Source organism: Dicentrarchus labrax, unplaced genomic scaffold, assembly GCF_905237075.1.
Source record: "Dicentrarchus labrax unplaced genomic scaffold, dlabrax2021, whole genome shotgun sequence".
In the NCBI taxonomy this organism is placed as follows: Eukaryota; Metazoa; Chordata; class Actinopteri; family Moronidae; genus Dicentrarchus; species Dicentrarchus labrax.
The window spans coordinates 13,414,517-13,435,775 of record NW_026136708.1 but is presented as its reverse complement, the minus strand read 5'-3'; the positions used below and the strand labels follow the sequence as shown (position 1 = coordinate 13,435,775).

General features: G+C 41.2%; 1 protein-coding gene across 2 annotated transcripts in view; it reads left to right on the top strand.

Moving 5' to 3' along the window:
* The first annotated feature begins 355 nt into the window (after positions 1 to 355).
* Positions 356 to 21,259, top strand: part of jag2b (jagged canonical Notch ligand 2b) — a 48,837-nt gene continuing 27,933 nt past the window's right edge. For both annotated transcript variants that reach the window (XM_051408724.1, XM_051408723.1), the window contains exons 1-3: positions 356 to 751; positions 1,636 to 1,950; positions 20,620 to 20,674. In XM_051408724.1, the coding sequence (XP_051264684.1) occupies positions 683 to 751; positions 1,636 to 1,950; positions 20,620 to 20,674 (439 nt within the window). In that variant the 5' untranslated portion in view covers positions 356 to 682. The remainder of the gene's footprint in view (positions 752 to 1,635; positions 1,951 to 20,619; positions 20,675 to 21,259) is intronic.

Below are 21,259 nucleotides of genomic sequence, written 5' to 3'. Positions count from 1 at the left end.
TTTCCCCCCCCAAATAGAGACTGTAATTAAATTCAACACACCGCGGATGAGGTCCTAATTTGAAATAATAGCCCAGCTCATCACAATATCTTTTAATTAAAGCCGACCCCTGCCTTTTGTTCGCATGCTGTAATGCGGTTTGTCCAAATGGAGCTCAATACAAAAACCCGAGCATAATTCAAGTTTTGGGAGGAGGAAGAGGAGGAGGAGGAGGAGGGTTGATGGGGAGGAGGAGGAGGAGGAGGAAAGGGGGGGGTATATTATACTATTGTCCGCCCCTTAATCCGGTTGGCTCAGAGACTGCCCGCAGGCCAATTTGTAAGTGGTTTGCGGAGCTGCCAATCAAAGCAGACATCCTCTCCTCAGGCTGTGGCTACGAAACATCTCAGTTGCTGTGTGGAGAGATTTAACGGAGGGACACTCCTGTACATGGACCATCACTGCGCTGCAATCCGCCGCCTGCTCTCTCTCTCTCTCTCTCTCTCACACACACACACACACACGCATGTAATGCCTCGGTGAAATCTGGACGTACACGGTGGAGAAAACACGCATGTGAATATTTTATTTTTGCATGTCAGGAGAGGAGGAACTAGTCGCCGGGTCCGCGGCTGTTTGTCTTTTTCTTATCGCTTCTCTCTCCCCCCCGCCCCCCCTAATGTTACTCTAATTAATCGGAGGCATGTGGAATCGCACCAGGATTAGGAATTGCTTCCCAATAGTGTGCCTGCTGTTGACGTTATGGACGGAGGTAAGGAGGCTCTCATTTTTTTTATTCAGAAATACATTTTATTCCATGTGAATAAAATAAATGTTTAAAAATTAGCAATGTCAAAAGTTGGTGGGCGTGGGCAGATGTATTTGCTCTCCGGCGTTGCATATTCGCATCACATTAATCGATAATTGAATTACGTAGCCGTCAGTTGTGGAGCATGTGATCATGTTACCATGACAAGATTGAAGTCTGAGGAATTGATACAGGCTACTCTCCATTTTGGTTGCAATGCTGAGAGCCCTGTGCGTCTCTTTCTTTTTTTTTTTTTTTTTTGGGGAGGTGGAGGTGGGAAGGGGGGTGGAGGTGGTGGTGGAGGTGGAGGGGGGGAGAATTAGGCCTGAACCCAAGAAGTTGTAAGTTGCATTGCATCAATTGGCTGCTGCAGCGGTTAATTTGCTCCCGTCTGAGAGTAACCTGATTGTCTTAAAAAACAAAAAACAAAAAAAACTGTAGGTCTGTTCACGTGCTCCGTTCATGATGCAACAAATTATATTTTGGAATATCCACCCAATCTGCCTCAGCTTCATAATGATTTTTAATTGAGAGTGCACGCAGTGTTTTGGGCCACTTAACCATTTTTACGCACCAATGTGAGCAACCCAAACCACGCTGCAGCGTGTTAATACAGGCCTATATATATATATATATATATATATATATATATATATATATATATATATATATATATATATAAATGAATGAATGAATGAATGAATAATATATATATATATATATATATATATATATATATATATGAATGAATGAATGAATGAATGAATAATATATAATATATATATAATGTATATATTATATATTTAATGTATATATAATTTTGGTCTTTTTTAAAATGTTGTTTCTAGGTGTCCCAGTCAACCGGCTATTTCGAGCTGCAGCTGATCTCCGTGGAGAATGTAAACGGCGAGTTGGCGGACGGGGACTGCTGCGACGGCTCCAGGAGCTCCCAGGACCGGCGCTGCACTCGAGACGAGTGCGACACTTACTTCAAGATCTGCCTGAAGGAGTACCAGACGGAAGTCACCACCGGCGGCTGCACGTTCGGAGCTGGATCTACACAAGTTCTCGGTGGAAATATGTTTTCTTTTAGGAGCGCAAAGAATAAGAATAAAATCGACGATGCTGGCAAGATATTGATCCCCTTCCAGTTCGCTTGGCCGGTGAGTGGGATTGTTTTGCTCCAGTTAAGGTTACCAAGACTGTTTCTAGACACCGTCCTCTCTAGACACGGTCCTAACACCGAACCTCGTTTAATATTTAGTTAATTTAATGTTCATTCTCTTGATGTTTTTGTGCACACATATCTGGGGGAACACACCATGAAACCGTTTAGGAATGGTTTGACATTCTGCGTATGTCCAGTACATCACAGCAGCACTGGTTTGGATAAAACTTAAGAAGAAGGTTCAATGTCATTGCAAACTAGGGCTGCAAGTTATTTTAAAATACCAATCACAAATACTAGTCATCAAAAGTCTAGTTTTGTCCAACCGACAGTCCAAACCCCACAAAATAATTGGATTTACTATCAGGTAAGACCAAGAAAAGTAGCAAATTCTCACATTTGAGAACCTGGAACCATCAAAATCTTGGCATTTCTGCTTGGAAAATGACTTAAACCATTATCAAAGTAGTCACTGATTAATTTTCTTCTGAGCAACTTATTGATAAATTGACTAGTCGTTGCAGCTATAATTGTGAACATATTTTCCAAGCTCCACAGTGGAAGGCTTGACAGAAAGTTTAAAATTGTGTCCCAATAAACCAAATTGACCAGAAATCCTGAATGATTTTGGGTCTCATGTATCAGAGAATATGTACCTCAAATGGGGGGCTTCTTAGCAGCATCCTGTCTTTATGAGAATTGACACACATCAGGGCTAAACGATTGCATGCTTCACAAGGATCAGATTGCAGCTACAGTGGTTCACAGTGTCATCTGGGTCATCTTTTAAAGTTGCCCTGATATATGAGGGCTGGCTTTGTTCCAATCCAACAGCTTGCACCTGCCAAGGCCATGATAGGGTAATTAGACTGGGGAAAATGCTTTGATATGTAGACCCTGGAGGGGGGAACTCTGTTACTTCTCCTATGGAGGAACGGTTATAGCAAAGCTGTGTACTTCAGAACATGGCGTTTGATTCACTGGGATGTTGAGGGCGATTTCATCATAGTACAATCCATCAAGTGGAGTTTGGTGTAATGAGACTTCAGCTTCTAGAATTGGTCCACATTGCTTGGCAGTGCCAGCTTTGTTGGATGACAAAAGTGAAGATGAAAGTGCGATTTAATGTAGAAATAAGTGGTTTGTGTTACATTTCTACAAGAATAGGAAACTGAAGACTCCACGTCCACAAGGTTTCTAACTTTTACTTTTATGCAAGGCAATATTATTAAACTGCCAAATTGTCACAGGAGTCTGGTGTGATGTACGAGAATGGAATGTAAGGTATATTAGCAAGTGCAGCCCGGTTGTATGTGTTGGACGGATGCTCCAATTAATTCTCTATTATAATGATGAATGAGCGGCATTATGCTGTGAAAGTGAAATGTGTTCAGCTGAAGTGAGCGATGCCTTCGGGCAGTGGTTTGGTGTGCAGTGCTGGCTAGTTTTGTCACCCCACCCAACCCCAGCCCCTCTATACCTCACAGCTTCCTCTCCTCCTGCTGTGGGTGCCAGGTGGCCCCTGGTGGCCCCTCCGCGGCAATTAAGCTCATCTGACTGCAGACGAATTATAACTGATGGATTAGGCATGTGAATAAGGTGTGCATGCAGTAAAAAATACAAATAATAAAGTCCTAGAGCTCTGAACACGCTTTTAGTCATTTTGTTTTTCACAATGTTTTATAGAGATCTTTTTATTGTAGAGCTGAAATGATTATTTGATAGAAAACATAATGTGCATCTATTTTGATCAGTGATTAATCATTTAAGTAATTTTTGAAGCATAAATTGGCAGCACTCTAGTTCCAGCTCTGAAGTTGTTACAGTTTGCTGCCTTTCTTTATCTTCTTGATAGCAAACTGAATATTTGGGGGATCTGGACTGTTAGTCCAAAGATATCACGTTGAGCTTTAGGACATTTGGATTATATGAAATTTGCTTTAATAGACCAAATGATCAATTAATCAAGAGGATAATCAGCAGAATTCATGATGAGTCCAAGATTACATGTTTAACAGAAGATTAGTGTAATTTTTTTATGCAAAAAATAAATCACCGGTTCCTGTCATCTTCCTTAGAAGTAAACTCAATGTTTCTGGGTATTTGATTATAGGTCAGACAAAACAAGACATTTGAAGACGTCACCTTTTGGGTCTGAGGATTTGCGATAAGCAGTTTTCTCCAAATAACCACATGATTAATTGTTTAAATGATCAGTATCATTGGTTGCATGCAGCCCTATTCTGAAGAAAAGCTTGAGCTCCTTTTTTTGGAATTTGAGCCATAAAAGATTTGATGATAACTGACTTCTGCTGAAATTTGATAAAACCTGATTTCAGTAATGGGTGGGTCAAGTAATGAGCAGCTCTGTGTGCTCTCCTGTTGTCCTGAAAGCTTGGCGTGTTTTTTGTAGTCTTTTGTGTTGAAGGCATCATGTGTTTGATCCAGGTTTTGTCTTTGTGTATTTAATGATTTCAGGGTTTCCCGTGGCTGTTTATAGCTGAGGCGGTCCGCCTTTAGTGAATTAACAGCCGCCTTTTGACGTTTTTAAGCTTCAGGGGGAAAATGGCAAAGGTGCAATTTCATTTCACACGGTAAAAGCAATATATGTAATGAGGGGCGCTTTTGTTTAGACCAGCAGGTGGGAAGGTGGTTTGGGGTTTACCACTAGGGCTAACCAATTTTCTGGATTGATCTCAAAGCTAAATGTATACAAAACATCACACGTCTAACATTAATCATCACACAGAATCTGAAGCCCTGGCAGTCTTATTTGACTCATTGACTGACACCTCGAGACAGAGGTGAAGAGGGCTATTCTGGTGTGTTGTCTTTCTGTTAAGTGGCCCGGGCTGATAACGGTGCACTATTCCAGTGCCAGATGTCACAACAAGCCTGCAGGGTCACTTGCTGTGGCGTTGTCGCTTTCCTCACTGAAGAAACAAAGATGCAGTGTACTATTGGCTGTGTCATCTGGCCAACTGCCCATTTTAAGCACCATGGAAACCAAAGAGGGCTGGACTCTTCTGTCATCCTGAACCCAGCATCTGAAACGATCAGAAAAAGAAATAATAATTTTACTTAAAAGTTCCAAATTCTTAAATATCTTTTCTAACTCCTTTTTTAAATGTCAGTGTGAAGAGGATACAGCTGTATGGGTTGCCCCTTTTCCTGTTGTGGGCTACATAAATACAGATAGTGGTCCATAATCACATACTTAGACGTGCTTGTATCATTCTCTTAAAATGTAATCTGGTCAGGTTGGAAGTTGCAGTGGTATCTCAATTCAGTCCAAACTTTGAGACTGCAATCACCAAAATGTTCACAAAAAGTGGTAAATCTGTAGCTGCTAAAGTGTACGAAGAGTTTTAATGTGTTTTCCCAAGATTGATGCAGTTATATTGACAATTTTTCCTACAAAACATGGGTTTTCAAATCCTGTATTATAACAATACTTTTTAATGTCGTTCATATTCTGAACAGGCACTTAAGTTCATTTTCAAATAGCACTTTTCATCCAGTGTATCGTATTGCAGTCAGGCTGTGACAGTGAAAACCCATCCTGCATTTCTGGGAAAGGCTTCTTCTGTGAAGACACAGAGAGAGATGCATCATATCCTCTCCTCAGCCCCGTTATCATCACACCACTGTGATGCAGTCGCTAATGGTTGATTTTACTCACATTGCATGATGCTTATCCATTCTTTGGAAGTCTTCCAGCGATTCTCCAGCTCTGGCTTGCCTTTGCAGCTTGCCAGTAAAAGAGACTGAGTATTGATGCTGCTGCCACCTCTGAGCTCAGCCTACACTCAGTGCTTCCCTACAGGTTTGGATTTACAGTAAATGCACACTGCTTCTGCTTTCTCTTCTTACATTTGTTTACTGTCTCTGTAGAGTGTAATTGTAATAAACTTTTGAAGCTGAGGGAATTTGTTTAGCACTGAAAGCAGTTTAAAGAATATATCTAGTTGAGTATTTAGGGTTGACAGAAGAAACAAACACAAGCAATTTTATTTATTTAAAATGTCCTTATACATTTGTCTACCTGCGTTTGAATAGTGCAATATATTTAAAGGTATAGTCTATTTTTGGAAATAAAGCCAATTTACTTTCTTTCTTAGAGTGAGATGAAAAGATGAATACCACGGTCCTGTCTGTACAGAGCTTAGATTCAGGATGTGGTTAGCCTCGTTTAGCACAAAGACGAGAAACAAGGACAAACGGGTAGCCTGGCTCTCTCTGTATAAGGTTAAACGAGACTAAGAGTCTACAGCCACACTAGCAGGGCTGTGAGGCTACACTGAGGCCCTTACCTAAATGCTAACATGCTCACAAGACGGTGCTAACATGCTGTTGTTTAGCAGGTATCATTCGCCATCTTATTTTAAGTGCACCTGTCAATCACACAAATGACTATGCATGTATGTCGTTTGTTCGATCTCTGCGTAAACAGAAATATCAAATCTACAAGTTGTGGTTTTAGAAGAAGGTCTGTGGTGCAACTGTTGACAACAGTTCGGCTGGTTGCCCGGCAACGTCACTGACAACAAGGCTACAGACTACCGTTGAGGCTACAGACTATAACTTTCCCTAAAACCACAAATTTGTTTTCACACTTCTGTTTGTGTAGCTACAGATTAAACAAACAAGATCTGATTAACACATTTATGCTAAGCTAGGCTAATCACAACTCAACTCTGTAGTCAATGCAGCCAAAAGATGAGGCTGGTATCAATCTTCTTGTCTAAATCTCTGAGGAAAGAAAATAATCTTATTTCCCTCCAAAAAAATATTCCTTTTAAGAAGCAGTGTTGAGATTTAAGTGATCAGGCAGCGTCAGCAGTATGTAGACCATACTGTACCTCTGTGGAATTAATGTGAACGTGGTCCAGCAGTCAGCTGACCAAGTTAAGGCCTCATTTGGCCTGTCTGATTGAGTTTCCATTTTGTTCTGCTGTGTGAGCACTTCAAGAGGGAGGGAGGGAGGGAGGGAGACACGTCTTACTTCCATTTGATCCCTAATGAAATTGCCGGTGAAATTTCTCTCCCCCACTCTCTCTCCTTCATCCTCTCCCTCCCCGTCCCCGAGCTACATCAGCCGGACGTCCGTTTGATGTGAGCCTGCCTGTAACTGTATCTGCTCTGAACTCGGATATGTATCAGACCTCCCTCAGCTAGTAAATAGATGCATGTAGTTAGATCTGTAGTTGATCTGCAACCTCATCAGGAAGCTTAATTGTTACCCTAGAAACTTGAGCAGGTGAAGAATTTGAGTATATCTTGTTGTAAAAGACAGTCGAGACAATTTAACCCTCCATATTCCTGTAAAAATTATACCCATCCTCTGGAATGTATCTAAGGTGAAGGGAGTGTGTGTGTGTGTGTGTGTGTGTGTGTGTGTGTGTGTGTGTGTGTGTGTGTGTGTGTGTGTGTGTGTCAAGTTGTTTTGTTTGGTCTGCTGCTCGTGTCAGTCTCACGAGGCTGATCATGTAAAAAGTGGGAGGCATTAAATGATCTCATTCACATTTAAACAACGCGTTTATCTGCAACGATCTGCTGAAGATTGTTTTTCTTGGAACAAACCCAAACTATTTGAATGGTTTTGGCTCGACGCTCTGGCCACGTGTATGTCAAATGCACACAATGTTGCTGTCACCCTTTTTTTTTTATGTGCTCCTGGCACTACGCTACACTGGAAGATGAAAAGTGCTCTCGTACGAGTAAGTCAAGTATTTGTACTTGACGTACTTGTAAGTCAAGGTCAGACTCATTCCACTTCTACACAAGTCTTCGAAGTTATGTTCTTGTCTAAAGGGAATTTATGCTGTTTATTTTTTAAACAGGAGACGATATTGTAATGCAATACTCGGTTCTGTCGTTGTCTACATTTCAGTATGCTTGACACAATCTAGTTTATATGATGTCTAAAGGCGGAAAGTGTTTATGGCTGTTTTTTAAAGGCCACACTTGCAGGTGGGAAAGGTTATGAGACACTTTTTGACAATCAAGCACTTTACTTGCGAGGATAAATCACATCGATGAAATCTTCTGAAATGGGGATCTTTGGCTTATTGTCATTCTATAGATTAAAAAATGTCCGAAATAATGTACAAATGTAGATTGTGAATCATTTTTAGCTATTCTATCAAAAAAATTGCACCACAAAAGTACTAAATGTGTCACCTGCACCATGCTCAGACTGTGTATTGTGTTCATATTGTACTTTCTTTTTGGGATTCCTGTTGATACATTTGCCAGAACATCCATATTCTGTGCCAACATTGAAAAACACTGTTGGTTTAAAGTTAGATTTCGAAGTTGTATACATTTTTGGGATTTCACTCGATTTTGGAGTCTCCACAAATACAGATCAAGTCAGTTCTCTTGATTTCTTTTTTTCTTTTTCTGGTGGTCTTCCATACGAACACCTGCAGTTCAAGCTAATGAGAAAACAAGATCTGAGGGGTAAAACCAGGACTGGGACACTTACAGATGCACTGTAGTGCTTAATATGTGTAAGAAGTGGGATAGAGGCTTTAGTAGCAGCTGATTCAAACACTTTGACTCTGTACATGTACTGAATATACCCCCCCCCCAATTTGGCTATATTTTGGATGCACACACACTCACAGAACCAAAGGCTAACACAGGCTGCCATGGTTAGCCACACCTGATGCGGAGCTTGTCTGAGCTGTTGCTAGGAGACGGCTACATAGGCCTCTAGTAAACAATTATCTTTCCTTTCTGTGTCTCCCTCCCCCATCCCTCCCTCTGGTCCCAGGGCTGCTGTGTGCAAAGCCACTTACACCAGTCTCACCTGTTATTCAGCTCAGCTCTGTATTGATTATGCAATTAGCCAGACAGGCAGAATTTACTTTTTTTTTTTTTTTACGACCTCCCTTTTTGTAAAACTGCCGCTTATGGTCTGATATTTGGACTTCAAGGTTGTAATTATGAAAAGCTTTAAGTGTACAGTTTTACCACCTTGTCTTTGTAAATAAGTGGCCCCCTTTTTTTATAAGTTGTATGTTGAGCAGCTGATTTATATTAACGGCTCTCTAGTAATGCCACTAAGGAGAAGGTTCTACCTGCTGGTTATCAGTTAAGACTAAGGTTATGGTGAGCATGTCCTACAGGGACTCTGCAAGCTGCAAAAAAGCATCTTTGGTCCCTAATGGTCCCTCTGCAGGGTGTTAAGTGTGATTCATATTACGGACATATCACCAACTGGATGGTTTAAATGTTAAGTCTTTTCTAATAGTGTTTTTTATTTTTCTTCAGATTTTAGTTTTTTCCCATCTTAGTTAATAGTATTCAGTCATCATACATTTGAAATAAAATACTTTTTTAAATTTTAAGTAGTACTGGTGGTCATTTAATGACTGAAAGTGTACTCTGAGTAATACATGTTATTTAACCTATCACAGGGGTCTCAAACTCAAATTGACTTTGTGCTGCTGCTGGTATTGTAACCTCATAGGAGGGTCACTTCAGCGTTCAAGTACTACAAAGTGCAATATTCTGAAATGTTTTCCATTACTAACATCATACTTACTGTAGTTTCTATACATTTTTATATCATCTTTGTTTTTGCCCTGATTTCTTCCCAGCAAGGCCTTTGCCCTCAGACACTGAACATTTTGTGTCTTAGAAATCTTACGTACTGTTGCCTGTCGTTGGAGTTTACAAGTCTGACTGACATCTGTGTTGTTGCTTCGCTCATCAACAAAGATGCAGTGTAGTATTGACTGTGTGATCTGGACAGCTGCCCTGTGGAAACCCGTGTGCACTGAACTCCATCTGACCATCTGACTCTGACTACATTCTTAATATTAAATGTATCTGTGTTATGGTGTGAGGCAGGAGGCAGCGGGGATTTCCTCTGAGAACACTTTGTTTTGTCTGTTCACATTTCACATAAGGTACAGCGAGTACAAGTGGGTGCTATTAAGTAGTGTTCCTACTTGTTGCCTCAGGGAGATAATGATATTTTAACTTTTGCGTAGCCCATTTATGTTGCCCGAGTTTAAACAAGAAATAGCTTGGAGCATTTTCAGTATCAGCAGCCTAATATGAATTCCTTTTTAACATTTGACTTTATTTAGACGATTTGGACTTTCTGTGATGCTGCCTGTATTAGTTTCAGTAACTTTCTACTAATTTTGGACATATTTATGCCTGTGCCAAAATGCATCAGTTTCCCTCTGGTACTGTCCTCCTTACCTAGTTAACTTGCAAAGCTGCCAGTCCAAACTTTATCCACTTCACTTATATAACACAAGTTCACTTGCATGAACAGTTGTCCTTGAGAACATGGATTTCTTAGCTTTCACCTGATATATGACTCACATGAGCCCACCTCTCTCCCTCGTTTGCAAACGGTATCTTTTGTCTGACTAAATTCTCAGCTCACTGGCTTATCCTTCACGAACGACTCAGCTCATTTTCAGTTTGCTAATTAGTGAGCTGAACTGAACTATTCAGTGAATGACTCTTTTCATCAAATCTTTTTAATGACTAGATTCAGTACACTGAAAATAACTGTGCCCATTGCTACAGCTGAGGTATTCAAAAGCAAAATGGATGAGACGTATCCTGTCGCCGCAGTGCATTAAAATACTCGTTTAAGCAAACCACAGTCAGCTGTGGATAGTCCATCATGTCAAGTGGCTTCAGCATTTTTGAATGTGTAAACCAAAATTCAAATTAGTTATGGGCTGTCATGCCCCTTCAACAGGATAATGAGGACATAGTGTAAAACGATGGGAGGTCTGCGAGTACATCGTGTTCCAATCATTACACAAAATCTTTGGCTATAGTAGTTTAGATTGTTGATTTTGTTCATTGTTCATTAAACAACATGAAGCTGCATGTGACATGTATCTCAAATCTTATCTTAAAGTCCTTTTTGTTATGATGACTAATGTACTCCTATGGGTGCACTCATAAGCATGCTGGACTGAATAGCCTCTAATGGGGCATGTGACACACAAGGAAGTTCCTCAGTTTGTGTATGTCGGCAGTATCTGAGGCCAAATATATATCACCAGACTTCCACTAGGGCGGCATGGTGGTGTAGTGGTTAGCACTGTCGCCTGACAGCAAGAAGGTTTGAACCAACCGGCCGTCTGGGGCCTTTCTGTGTGGACTTTCTCTCCATCTACATGGGTCTCCTCCAGGTGCTCCAGCTTCCTCCCACAGGAGACACAGATTAAGCTAACTCTAAACTCTGATGACTCTAAATTTCCAGTAGGTGTGAAATGTGAGCGTGCATTACTGTTTGTCTCCATGTGTAAAGACCTGAAGCCGCGACTAAATCATTTCAATTCAGTATCTTGAGGTTTGGAGGAAGGTCTGCCAATGTCCTTATGGTACAACAGAAAATTGCTTGATTGCACCGAACAGACACATCTAGTGGTATTGGCTCGGTGCACAGACGTGTACTTGCCGATACCTGATGCATTTTAGGCAGTGTTGGAGGAATTTTAAAAACTGGTATGTGTATTGGAACAACTCTATACACTGACAATAAAACACCACCAGCACAATTACACAAAAACAATGACAACACCTACAATCAAACCCACCTTTATCAGACTGTATACCCATATCTCAGAGAGGAGTGTGTGTGTGTGTGTGTGTGTGTGATTACTATTTGTAGACTCCAGTAAATGACTATTCCATGAAGTAGGCTCCTGTCAACACATGTTGTACAACTATGAAGTGCATGTGTAGTTGTGAGTTGTGCGTCTCTGCATCTATGCATTTCCATTGTCTGTCTGTATTGATTTGTCTGTTTGAATACACTGTATGTGCGTGTTGCTGCAGCCCACTGTGTCCCCTGCCTCTTGTTAAATGAATGGTGCAGGTGCTAGAGGCTCCTTGTGGGGGTAATTAAAGCATGTCATTACATGGGCAGTTAAATTGTCACTGTACTGTTGAACCTGTTTGAAATGATAATGGCGCTCAGCTGGAGGCGGTGCTGTATTGCTCTCCAGTCAGGCGCCCTGTTGCTTTGGATCAGGAATTAGCCTGTTAATGTTTCTGAAGCATGTCTTGCTGTAGTAGCTCTTCAACTTCTTTAGGCAAATTAACACCTGAGGAAGTAACTGACAAGTATTGTCCACGAAAATTGAGCTGATTGTTTGACTCTAAAAAGTATAATTAAATTGCGTTTTACAGTCTTGTCAGACTAGAGTTTTTTAGATAAGTATACGTACCTCCATGTTTTGATACAAGAACAATCTGTCTTTGATAAAGGCATAAAAAAAACCTGCTTTTGATCCGTTTAATTTTTCCTTTTTTTCCCCTGACATTTCCGTTTTGAAGCATACAAAAATACCATTTCAGTTTAGCGCATTGTTCAAAATGTATAACATGAATCAACCATGTTTCTGTCTTGCCAGTATCTCTTTCCATATCTAACCACTGCATGGCCTTCAGTTTGTTTTTGAGCAAGTGTTTAACAGTAAATTACTAGATCTAAAGTCTACTCTGACATATCTGTGATTTGCATGTGAAGTCATTTTGCTATGCAAATGTGCATGTGTTGGTGTTTGTTTTACGTGTTGCATAGTCTTGGATCATGCTGGCTAATTAACACCATGAGGGGAGGGGTTTGTTGTATTGGAAGTGCATGGGTAATGACCCTGTTGGCATAGTAGCAGCATGCTCAATGGGCCGTGCGTGTGTGTGCACAGCCGGTATACACCAGCCAGCCAAATGCCTTGCCTTCAGTGCGACATCTCTTGGCACACCACTCTGGCAAGCAACTTGTGTGCAGAACTAACAGCTCCCCACCTCTCTACCCAGCAGAGATATGACTGTTGTACAGTCTGTAACCTGCTTTCTTAACTGCACATATAGTTGTAGTAGTGTAAATAAATGTCTCGTAATGACTTGATTCATTGGTTGGTGGTGCAGTGGGTCTTGACTGAGGTATAATTCAAACTAAACATGAAAGAATATGGATACAGGTTTGCTTACTTATTCTTATTTATTAGGTTAAAGATGTTAAAATGAATGATGTCTGCTAGCATAGTATTTTGATTGAGGTTTGATGCTCTGTCATGTTTTAAGGACCACTACTGATGGGGTTTCAGCTATCACTGGTGTTTGTTTGGGAAAAGCACACTGGTTGTAGTGCCACTATAGAGCTAAAAAGAGTAGTTGACAAGAAATTAAGTCATTCAGTCAAGCAAAAACTAGTCCAAGCTTTTCAAATAAGATTCGGCAATATGTAAAAAAAATTCTGCCGGCCACCGTCAATACAACAGTCAGCGATTGCTAGTATGTGTGCACATGCGTGTGTGCTGCCAGCGCCTGACCGCCCCAATCACCCCCCGTAGTTTCAGCTGGGAGATGAGCGGCGAGTTCACTACGTGCAACAAGCTCGATCTGCTTTAATAAGCAAAATAAATTCATCATATGCTAAGAAAGTTAATGGAAAAAAACTTCTTTCCACATTTAACAGAAAGATACAACCGTACACCTTCTGAGTTCAAGTTTCTCTCTTATAGCAAACTAAGACCTTGTTAAGCAATATTGAAACACGCTTAATTCAAACCCAACAGAAACAAAATAAAACTGACCAAATAGTTTTTGTTAGTCTTTCCACTGTTCCAACAATCACAAACTCTAACAGAAAATATTCTGGCTCTACGCGCTCACCTCCCTCGCTCCTCTACCCGCTTTATGCGTCTCCTGGCTTGTCCCTTTCCTGTCCGGGCTGTCTCTGCTGTGTCCTCATCTTCCCCAGCGTTAGAGTCTTGTTTGGAGACTCTGCAAATCGCCTTGTAACTGAATTCCCTGTCGTCAAACTAGTCAAAATAAACCCTTAATTCACCGCAGTTAGATTTGAAAAGACACTGGCTGTACACCGCTGAACATCCGTCACTGAGCGGCTCTCACTCTGCATAGGCAGACCATTAAATTAGCTAAATAAAATGAAAAAAATAGCCCAAAAAATCTGCCAGTTGCCAATAGCTGACATATTCGTCCAATCATCCAACCCTACTTTCATACATGAGGATTTGCTCCATGGGGTTGTGGACTGTTGGACAAAATAATCAATTTGAAGATTCTTTTCTAGCATTTTAGAGGCTAAACAGGTTGCATCTATCATAGGGTAATAGATGTTTGGAGGATCTCTACTTTGTGATTCTATGGTGGAACTTAAACTCCTATTTCTGAATAAGACTAAATATCGTTTTATGTTTTATGCATTTGAATGGTTTCATATAGTAGGTTGTGGATCACTAGTTTTGTTTACCTCAAATCATGGGACAAACAAATATCAAAAAGGGTAACAAAATCTTCCAACTTGTACTTCTCTGCCTGCCAACATCATCGCCACATTTGCAAGGATTTTGCCCCTGGAGGTCTTTGATCCTTGCCTCTGAACAGATTGAGGAGCTAGACCAAGACAGATTTGCCTTTGAGTCCACCCTCCAAGCAGAAGTGATGGGAAGCTGCTTCAGCTCACATCTACGTTTTTCTACTTTTTTGCCCTTGATTGGAAGAAGCTGCTCCCCCGATCCCCGAACAAACCCCCTCAAGCTCTTATTCCACTGGACACCTCTCTAGTTGTGTTCTCAGAGGGTGTCTAGACTTCAATATTCAGCCTGTTCAATGTCATGTATAATTGACCCTCAGTATCATTAGAAAATAAATTATACAAATAGTTTTTGTTCCAGATAGTCTTAACAAATAATTTCCGAGTTTATTTTATGGGACCATATTTCATTCTATTATTCCTCATATATTGAGTTATTATCCATTGATACCCAATAAGAGTGCCATTGTTATTCATCCATATTTGTACCAGTAATTCCGAAGATCATTTTCCAAAGAAGGTAGATGCATCACGTGCTGTTGTGTCCACTGCCCTTATTCAGCAGAGATGGTGTAGCTCAATGCCCTTGCTGGAATGGTGTAGACTCAGCCCTAGTAAAACCAAAAGCTGGGATTGACATCACAGATTAATGAAGATTACATGCAGTGATTACTGGCCACGGGATGAATCGTGATGACCTCATGTCCCATCAGAAGGCAATAAATCAGGAGATGTCAGTGGAAGTCCCTGTGGAGGAGTTGGGAACAGGGAGGTGGACATTCAGGTCACCTCTCAATGACATGGGAACAGAAATAGCTCAAGGTTACAGACAGTGTTTTCATAGGGAGTGCACATCTGTGAATTTTATAGTTGTTGCATGAAAGGCATCAAAAAACAGCTCAAAGTTCAAACATTTGAGGTCCCGGCTTTCCCCAAGAGGCAGAAATGAGTCAATCAAACCTCAACACTACAATGCAGACGCAACCCTCCATTGATACTGAATTGTTGGCAGACTGGGATCTTGCATGGGATTACACACCAAGCCTGGATCTCACATTCTTGGTATTCTTCGAATGCAAACACGCACATCGCCCCACATGCAGAGGGCTGACCCCTCTTTTGAAAAAGAAGCGTGCAGATCCCATGCTTAGTGACCCCAACCTGCCCTGGCTTCCACTTCCCACTGCCACCTCGCTCTCTGTTCCCTGTCCTTTTTTTTTTTTTTTTTTTTTTCCCACTTCCACTCACTCATCCACCCCTGATCTGGCGTGGGAACCTACACCTGTGGCTGTCCCCAGACATCACCACCATGACCTCTGCCTTTACCAAAATGGCCTCCTGTGATGACCCAAATGACTCTACCTGGATTCAATGAAATGAGGTTTGTGCCATGCAATGCAAATATGGCACTTGAGTGTTACATCATTTCTAGCAAACAGATTCACTGAGTACATGACACATAAACATCCAATTTTTTTCACCATGCCCCCCTTCTTGACTTGAAAACTAGGATTTCTCTGAGTAAATCCTCTAATCCATTAGGGGAAGGGCTGGGTAGGGTTTTGGAGATTTGACTGACAGAGGATTCTTCATGGTCTTGGATGAATTATTTCACACTGTCAAATGTAGAGCGGGTTTTTGAGTTGAGAGAAAGAGCAGGTTAATGAAATTAGGATATTTTCTGAGTTGTAGCACAGTTGGATATAAGATTAGGACTAATGCGAGAACCACTGGCGGCTTTTTTTGACTTCACCCATGCAACTGTCCTGCCCGGGCTCAGTAGCACACATGCTGACACTAATTGTCCTCGTGCTGACTGTGTCTCTTCATGGACAATGGTTTTGATTGGGATGGGGGTGAGTTATGGTGTTGGGACAAGGGTCTTTGTTCAGTAGCCTTTCCCCCTTCCCTCCCCCACTCCTCCCCTTTATCCCCCTGCCCATCCATCTATCTTGTTCCAACCATTTGGGCAGCTGTCACTTAATCCAGCTAATCACAGACTGGGATAGTCTGTGGGAAACCAGACTAGTCCGTGGCTTTGCTCAACACATATTCTGACTCAGGGAACTATTTACCCAAATGTTTTACAACATGTAGGCATGCAAGTAAGCCTGGATTTTAGGTAAACCCAAAGGTTGAAGGTCATAATAATGGCTACCGGTTCTTTCTTTGATCTTTGATTTTGCCTTTATAATGAGGTTTGTCTGCAACACTTGCATAGTCTCACAAAACATGCAGGCATCACCGCAAGATCTCCTCCCACTAATGTATGCATTGCCACTCATCGTTCCTCTTGTATGCATTGGCATATGCACACACCCACCCACATGCTCAGACTGGGGCAGCTAGCCCATCCTTTTGTGGTGGGGGGAGGGGGAATGGGTGGAAAGGTCAGAAGCCGAGCTTCATGTCGTGGGATGATCCACGTTCATGTCAAATAATCCATCTTTGAGGCCGCATCTGTTGTGCGTCTGAGGTTGGACGGGTTGGCAGAGCTTCCGAGGCCAGCAGCACGAGCATCGCCCTTCGCCAAAACCCCCAGACTCACTCCTGTCTTCCATACCCCTTTCCTCGAACTACAGCTTTCCTTATACAGCCCCTCCCATTCCCCAGCCTAGTTTTAGCCTCTCTTGTCACATCGGTAGTTACAGTCTCACACGGCTGTACCCCCCCCCCCCACATGTCCAAACTCTGACCCAAGTCCTTTAGTTCACCCCTATCCCGTCATCTTCCATCCACTTCTCTTGTCACCCGTGGTCTTCCACAATAACACTTCCCTCCCCTTCCTCCTGCCACCACCCACAGCCAGACAAGCCTACTTAATCCCACAGCCCAGCAGCAACCAGCCTACCAGCTTGATGGTCCCCCAGATCAACAACACAGACTGACTCACACACACACACACACACACACACACACACACACACACACACACACACACACACACACACACACACACACACACGCTCACATTTTCCAATCCCCCTCCCTGTGATTTCTCTTTCCCGCTTCATTGAAACAACCACAAGTCCCTTGAATACTTGCCTTATGCTTTTTTTGTACCACCCCCCGCAGGCCAACGTCCTATCAATGACATTACAGTAGAGGTCACAGCAGTCATACTGTGGCTACTACAACTGTCACTGGTGGTGACGTAATGAGTGTTATTTAGGTCAGCTGGTTGCCTAGCAGTGTGCCCTGCAGCACACCAGCTAGATTACTCCTGTGATGCTGGTTAGCTTGGTTAGTTTCCATCTGTGAGTTTGCTCATGTTTACACACACCGGTGTCAGTCAAAAATAAAGCAGAATTGTTGTATTTGGAGTGCTGGTGATGGTACAATGCAGGAGTGGTGATCCCAGGTAAAACTAAGGCTGCAACTTTATTCCCATTTTAACATTTTTTCCTTGTTTTTATTCAAAGTTTAGGCCACAATAAGTCAAAATCCCATTTTACCAGAGCTCAAGATGACATCTTTAACCAACAGTCCAAAGCCAAATACACCCATATATATATATATATGCCTCACATTTGAGAAACTTGAAAAACTTTAGGCATTTTGCTTATCAAATGCCTTAAAGTAGTAATAGATTATCAACTGTGTTCATTTAATTTTCTGTCAATCCACTAATTAAACTAATCATTTCAGTATAAAACACATCTATGAATGAACTACCACTGTAATACTGGGCAACTGTAAAGCATAACTTGGTGTAAAACAAGATAATCCCCTTATCTGCTGATTTACCTCAGTGTCTGACAACCAAGGACAAAGCCAGGCAGAGTTTGTCTCGCACAGCTAATATTGGCAAAGTGACCTTCTTAATGGACATCATGCTGCTGAGGGTTTACTTTTCTTGAAAACATGGTTTGAGGAACACCTGCCTTTCTTTATATTCCCTTTGTTGTTTTAAATATTGATTGTGTTAGAGGAAAGCTGAGACTGATTAAGAGACACAGGAAAAAAGGCCCCAGTGGGTTTCAGTGGTCAGACTTGAGAACCATAATCTTCCGTAGCCAACAATGGCATATTATAACTACTACTGCGATGTTAATGCAGCAGGTTAACCAGTTGGTAGCATTCATTGTCTAGTTATCATTAATAGATGTATGCCAACAGTATACTGGGAAAATATGCTTATTTGCTTTCAATAACATGAAAAGTTGTGGTTTGTCACATGAAGTTGCCAGGAAACCAGCAGAGACTCCAGGCTTCCACTGCTACCAGTCAAGAAAAAGTTCCACACACAATCTAAAACGACAACTTGTGTTTATACTTACAGTTCAGTTTTTTGGTATAGATTAAACAAATGTAATATAATGTCAATTAGTTAGAGGTGCGGGTGGGTGGATTTTTTTTAACCTTTGGACTGAGCCAAACTAGCAGTTTCTCTTTGCTTCCAGTCTTCAAGCTGAGCTATCTGCCTCCTGGCTCTAACTTCATATTTAGCTCGAAGGCATGAGATTGGTATCGACCTTCTCATCTTGCTGTGAGTTAGATGAGAAGGTCGATAGCAATACCTATTCATCTTACTGACAGCAAGAATGTGAATCAGAGCATTTCCATAAAATGTTGAGATATTCCTTCTATGAGGGACAATGAAAAATAAAGATATTAAGGTCCAGTGTGTAGGGTTTAGTGGCTTCTAGCGGTCAGATTACAGATTGCAACCAACTGAAACCCCTTGTTTCAAAGTGTAAAACTTCAGTGGATGTGAAACTCTAAAGAAAAGCAAAAGGCCCCATGTAGTCGTAAAAACATGTTTAAATTATGGTTTAGTTTTTCTATCTAGATTGTATTTTTTTTCCTATATCACCCAGTCCTAAAACTAGCTAACAAATCCAAATAATAACTGTTTGATCACAATAACCGACTAATTTGAATTCCTGTAAATCAACAGTAGTTTTAGAGCCAGATGAGTCTAAAAGAAACAGCAGCCATGTGCCATTGAGCACCACACGCAGAGAGACGAACCTCATTGTGAAATCATGTGGTGGTGTGATTCAGCAAAACCTGAGCATGCTTGTAGTTACCTATTCTCCATGTTCATACCTTTTTTTTTTTTTGGCTCACTTGCACCTTTATCGTGACTGTCTTTTTGTACCGGTGGCCTTTTCCCCAGTTGAACGCTATGACACATCTCAAAGCTGTGGCTTCCATGCCTTTTGTTCTCAGGATTTTTTTTTGTATTGCAGCTGCAAAGCTACACTGATGAGCCAGCAGGGGTACATGGAGGTTCATACAATCACATTGCACACTGGGCCAGAGGAAAGTTGGTACAGTCCAGGCAGTTGGCTGTTCTCTTGTGTCCTTTTCCTATCCACATCTTAGTCCTACAGCTTTTCTTGGCTTCTTCCCACAGTTGTACCATACCTTTCTCTCTTATCTCTGAATCATTGGGTTTCATTGGCAGTGTAACTCAAGCACACCTCCAGGCAACGTGGCCAAGTTGCATATGAGACTGTGTAGTAGCAATAAAATCGATTTTTGCATCGTGTGTGAGGGAGGGAGGGAGGGGGAGAGAGGGAGGGAGGGAGGGAGGGAGGGAGGGAGAGGGAGAGAGAGGGAGAGAGAGCGAGATTATACTTGATACAGATGAGTGGCATGTCTTTGGCTAAAATGATCATCCACATTATTTTGCCACATTATGAACTTATTGTCGTTATTGGTAGTGTTTACTTCTCAGTGAATTTGAGAACTAAATAACAAAGGCCCTCTGTTAAATGTTCCTGTTTCATAGCTGAGAGTAGAAGAGGCATCACGTAGCCGTTATAGCAATAATTATGAGATTTGGCAAATTTGGCCTACAATAAAACATTCACTGTCAAACACATTTTTTTTAAAATTCAGAGGCCTTTATCTTGTATCTTTTCTATTTCCATGTGTGCCAGTGAAATGCATACATTTATCTCTCACATTATGGTGCTCGGGTCACATGAAATGGAAATGTTGGATTGTAAGTGAGCTGTTACTGGTTACAATGCTCATATCATACCTACCATGCATTGTCTCTATGGGCAACTTGAGACATCATTAACTGGAATTGCATTGGTTTTTAATCTTAAGAGTGATTATATTTTCTCATGTTGTTTGGGAGCATTGCCCTGCAACAGCATATGAACACAGCTTTTTTTTATCCGACTTCACCTATGGCTAAAGCATTGCTGATGGAGACTGGTGTAATCGGCCTGTGGGCAACAGTCTGATTGTTCATTTCACCGTACATGCACAGAAATGAGCAAGGTCTTACGCCTTGTGTTGAACACTAAGGAGGAAGATGATATTTTGTCCAAATTCACCTGACTTATCTCTTTTCTCCTTTCCCTCCAGCGGACGTACACGTTGATTGTAGAGGCCTTGGACTGGGACAACGGCACACGCAACAGTAAGTCTAAATTTCACACACCTTAGTGAGGTGACTTCTATAAACTGTTACTTTATAGAAATAAATGTGGATGTGGTCGGCAGTTTTTAAAGATTTTTCAGTAGGATTTCTAAAAGTATATCAAGCAATAGGTCTTGTCAGTCTGGCATTGAGTTCATATGATGGTGGTTTTCGGTTTGGATCAATTAGTCAATCTATTTTTTTCATTTTTTCAAATTTTAAAGGAAATATGTGCTGATAGCTGCTTCTAAAATGCAAATACGTACTGAGTTTTACATATATGATAGTAATCTGAATATTTGGATTTGTTGGACATAACAATTTTTATATGTCAGCTTGGTATGGCTTGGTATGTGTCAGCAGAAAATAATCTAGAAGATTAATTGATAATAAACAGAAATGTTAGCTACAACCAAATAGCTCTACGTTATTGAGTGTTCCTGTAGACCTCTTTAAATCAATAAATGTGTTTTGTGTATTCATGTTTGAAATCGTAAATGGAAACTTTATTGAATTTCTTTATTGAACACAATCGGTAGCAGGTTGAAAACATGCTTTACGCTACATTTTAGCCCCCTAAGACGC